The 5,034-nt window shown below is 38.7% G+C and overlaps 1 protein-coding gene across 1 annotated transcript; it reads left to right on the forward strand.

The window, feature by feature from the left end:
* Positions 1–2,000: 2,000 nt before the first annotated feature.
* On the forward strand, positions 2,001–4,575 carry LOC104950245 (RWD domain-containing protein 1-like). Its single transcript, XM_010776733.1, has 4 exons — positions 2,001–2,175; positions 3,405–3,470; positions 3,691–3,821; positions 4,555–4,575. Exons 1-4 carry the CDS (start codon positions 2,103–2,105, stop codon positions 4,573–4,575), a joined length of 291 nt encoding a protein of 96 aa, XP_010775035.1. The 5' UTR covers positions 2,001–2,102.
* Positions 4,576–5,034: the final 459 nt, after the last annotated feature.

Below are 5,034 nucleotides of genomic sequence, written 5' to 3' on the forward strand. Positions count from 1 at the left end.
TAGAGTCTCTAAAAGTACAATGGGAGCCAGAGCCTTTTCTTATCAAGCTCCACTTTTGTGGAATCAGCTTCCAGTTTGTGTTCGGGCGGCAGACACCCTATCCGTTTTTAAGAGTGCGCTTAAGACCTTCCTTTTTGATAAAGCTTATTGTTAGGGCTGATTAGATTCAGCCCCTAGTTTTGCTGCTATAGGCTTAGTTTGTCGGGGGACACCTTACTTCTTCCTTCTCTCTGTTTGTACCTGTGTACTATCATGTTCCGAATAACCCAGCTTCCCCAAATTTCTTTTTGGTGTCTATCTACGCTGGGATCCGGAGTCATGGCTGATCCTGTTGCTGTGGTCCTGGATCATGAGTCCTGGATGGATATCCTCGTGGACTCATCTTCTTACTATAGACACATGCATTTCCAAACATTTGGTCTACCTACGCTGTAAAATGCATTATCTTTTCGATTTACACACGGCATCTATTGCAGGGCTGTCCGTCCTGGGAGAGGGATCCCTCCTCTGTTGCTCTCCCTGAGGTTTCTGCAATTTTTCCCTTTAAACTGTGGGTTTTCTCTGGAAGTTTTTCCTTGTACGATGTGAGGGTCTAAGGACAGAGGGTGTCGTATTGCCATACTGATATTCTGTACAAACTGTGAAGTCCACTGAGACAAATGTAACATTTGTGATATTGGGCTATATAAATACACATTGATTGATTGATTGAAACACATGAGCAGCACATACTACAGTTTCATTTCAGGGGTAAAAACTAGCGCTTACTCAGCCATCCCCCCTCAGACTTTATATGGGAAGTGCCCCATGCAGTGGATGGGACTAGCAGCACTTACAGTAATAAATACTGACAGCAGGGCAAGACTGTGTTATACACGCTGCATACACTCTACTGAACACACTCTGTTAGTTTGGTTCAGTTGAGGTCGATGGGGTCGTTTTGCAGCCAGTTGTTTACAAAGATTGTACAAGTTAATCCACCAAACATATTTATATAATTATTATACAACTGTAAAACTCTTTATAACAAGGATGGTACTAACCTCGCTTTATTATATCCTAACCTTTTGTAGCATTAATACAAACACGTATTTCCAACCATGAAACATTTGTAAAGTGTCTTATTATATCCTGTATTGTTTACATTACTTTGCAATTTCCTCTTTTCTTGCCTATTAAAATCATGGCATGTATGTGAACTTAGTTTTGTCTCTGTAGCAGTTTACTATATGTCTCTGCATTTGTTTAAACATTCCAACCTGCGGTATGAACACGTTTCCTCTTATGACTGGTGCTGACTGTTTACTCTGTTCATTTGTAAACTATACGCTCCGATTCTAGTCTCATGTCAGATCTAGGACTCCATCTGTATTTCCAAATGAACCGATCTAGACTATTAGTAGAGCCAAACCCTGCTACAACCCAATGGTCTGTTGTCAACTGTTGGGACAGACGAGTTGAAACTTGAATAATCCCTGGAGCTCATCTTCTGCTGAAGGTAACATTGTTGCACCATGTAGGGTCTAATAGTATTTAATTGATGTTTAGCTTAATGGTTGGCTCCAGTTGTGATTGTCTGTCTCTTGTGTCAGACCTATGTTTGGCTGGAATCTCAACTGACGAGCTCCTAAGTTATAATTAATAAATAGATTCACTCATAAAGTTCAAACATACATCAAGGCCTCAATCTTAAAGTTGTATGCAGAAGTGTCATCATTATCTTTCTTCTCTTTTGGTGAATTGCACTTGTTGAACTCAATAAAGTTGGTTGAAAAAAATCCATGGATTCCGCCTGTGGGCTGCAGACCAGAACAATGGATACGATCAGTGTGTGATATGAAACTGGTGAATAATTCCTAAATAAAGCAGAAATGCCTACAGTTATAGCGCCAACGTGTATTTTGGGCACGTTTTTAAAAGTTAAACGATGTTTGACGGGTTTGAAACAGCTAAAGAAGTGTTAGTTATATTGTCAGACCAAAGAGTCTGAATCCCGATATGATCGATGAGCAACACGCAGCAGCAGTTAGCCTGTTAGCCTCCATGGTTAGCCTCAGATGAGCAAAGTGGGATGTTCTGTCTAACCTCTAGATAACGTGAAAATGACGGACTACGCAGAAGAGCAAAGGAATGAACTGGAAGCTATAGAGTCTATATACCCAGACTCTTACACAGGTTTGACTTTAATTCATGAAACATCATTAAACAGAGAAGCGATAGACAGAGTTAGCTCCTAGTCTAGCAATGACTCACGACATAATTGACTGAAACATACATCCATCAAATGTAACTATTTCTGGGGCACAAAGTGGTACAACGTTATATGTATTGTTGTTGTAACGGTACTGCAGCTATATGCCAGACATGCAGCAGTGAAGGACAAGCTGAGAACATGACTATGGACAGTGAGGTGGCGTTTCTCCGAACTACATTCAGTTGTAGTAACTCTAACCTGTTTAATGCATATGTATATATATGTTGGTCACTGCTTCAACATTTTAGATAACGACCTATATAACCCTATACATTCCTTATTTAGTTTTTGCTATTTTCTAATTGCCTGAAATGGTTACTAATAGTGCAATTGATTAAACGGGATCAACACTTCACATCAAATATATAAATATGATACGATTATAAAATACAAATGATTGTTAAATATTAAACCAGTAGATCCTTACCTCTTTGTTAAAACATTACATTTCCTATTCAAGTGATACAATGATAATACTAACATATTTTGTCATATTATACTTTTTGGTATCTATTTTTTCATGTAAATCTATATTTTAATGTTATAATAGTTTGGGTTTTTATTAATAGTTTTATTTTGTGGTCGTTGTCTTACAATCTATCTTTAAGTGTTTATGTATGCAGTGCACCATATACACCAAGGCAAATTCCTCGTATGTGAACATACTTGGCAAGAAACCTGTTTCTGATTAATTTACTTCTCAGATTGTTCAATTTCATTATTTCTTAATGCTCAAAGATGTATAATTATCCAATATTTATCCGTAAAAGATAACATTAGAAAAGTCAAAACAATTAAAATACATTCAGAATTTCAAATGTTGTTGTACTTTTTCCCAGTGACCATCTTACTACCACTATGATTCTCTTTATCTTCGGACTCCTTTAAGTGGCTCCAAGGTTTGGAACAATGAAAAGACTGAATACATTGAAAACGACTCCCTCCACCAGCTGCACAAACATAATGCCACTCTGTAAAACTGATGCAGAAGTATGTAATAAGGCATCAAAACATGTTGATGTTGTAATGACACTCCTTCAAGCATTAAGACAGATTGCTCTCTGCTGTCAGATTAGGAATTGTCACATGGTGTGTTAAATTAAACCTCTTTATTGAATAGCATCTGATACTAATACATGTGTGTTTGTAGTTCTTTCAGAGAAGCCTATCAGCTTCACCATCAATGTAACGTCAGATGCAGCGGAAAACGGTGAAAGTGAGTAAATGTCTTCATCTATGGTTGCAAATTATTATCCATTCCACACATGTGTTTAACACTGTTAGGAAATCTCACCTTGTGCACAATGAAATTAAGCAATATTGAATGAAATAGCATATCAAAGCTATATCGTAAACAAACACCCTATTAAAAGTGAGTTTGAAAGTTGAAATGAAGCAAACTTTAATAAAATGAGCCGTCTGTTTTGTTCTTGCAGCCGTGGAAGCAACATTAAAGTTCACATATGTAGAGAAATATCCAGATGAGCCCCCGTTGTGGGAGATCCACGACCAGGAGAACCTGGAGGACAGCGACATGGGAGAGATCTTCACCTTACTGCAGCAGCAGGTCGGTCCATATCTACTTCATTTATATCAGTTTGTTCCATATATTTAAAGGATCCATACCTCAAATATAGTAGTTGATGACAATACCAGTAAAACAAATTCATTACCATGGTAAACAAAAACTAAAAGAAACACTCTGCTGCTGTCAATCAAACACCAACACGCCCCCCAGCTGAAAAAGAAAATTAGAATTTGTCATATTTCAAGGGCTGCAACGACATATTGACTTTATCGATTAGATCCATGACATAACCTCATAGATTTTAAATCCAGGTCCATTTTTTACATTTATGTTACGTTCCGGAGATGGATGCAGCCGGGCGCCAGGAGGATTTCACTGTGGGGGCTGTTAAATCTATTTCATAAAATTAATTTAATTAATTTAACTGTGGAATAGCCTCAGACATGCAAAATAATAACAACAGATGCTACACTCAGATAGCATGACTAAAACTAATTTTAACCATCTCGGGCTGGACTGCACATTCATAAAGCCTGCATTAAGCAACACCATAAGAGCACGGTGCAAAGTATATAGATGCTCTTACAGTAGTCCTCTGTACAGAAAACTGTAGTTCCCCACAGCAGACACACATTAATAACAACCGCTGGCTAGTCGTAAATACGTTGGATAGTGTAAGTGCAGTGGGATTCTCCTGAAACCCGGTCGCCTTTTCCTAAGTCCTTTTGAATTCTCCTATCCACTATTCCTTAACCCCTTGAACTTCACACAGAGGTCCAGGAATCGTGGTTAGGAAAAGACGATAGGAGCTAATTTTTGGACAATTCCACCGCAACCCTAGTCAACACCATTCAATTTACATGCAAATTACAAGTGTGGTCTGCACATGTTTGTTGAGCGTGTGTTCTCTTGCGCCACATGGTGGACGCGAGAGAGGGTTCAAGATGTGTAATTTGTCAAATTCTGCGTAGAACACTCCATGCAAAAATAATGTCCAGGGTTGCAGTCGAATTGTCCAAAAATCAGCTCCTATCGTCTATTCCTATCCACTATTCCTTGACCTCTGAGTGAAACGTCACGGGGTTAAGGGATAGTGGATAGGAGAATTCAAAAGGATTTAGGAGAAGAGACTACAGTGCTTTGAGAATCCGACTGCACTTTCACTATCCGACGTGTTTATGATGCGCCAGCGGACGTCATAAATGTGCGTCTGCTGCTGTGGGGAAACTACATGGGAAACTATGGAAACGGT

This window comes from Notothenia coriiceps, unplaced genomic scaffold (assembly GCF_000735185.1).
Source record: "Notothenia coriiceps isolate Sejong01 unplaced genomic scaffold, NC01 NC01_scaffold00017310, whole genome shotgun sequence".
Lineage (NCBI taxonomy): Eukaryota > Metazoa > Chordata > Actinopteri > Perciformes > Nototheniidae > Notothenia > Notothenia coriiceps.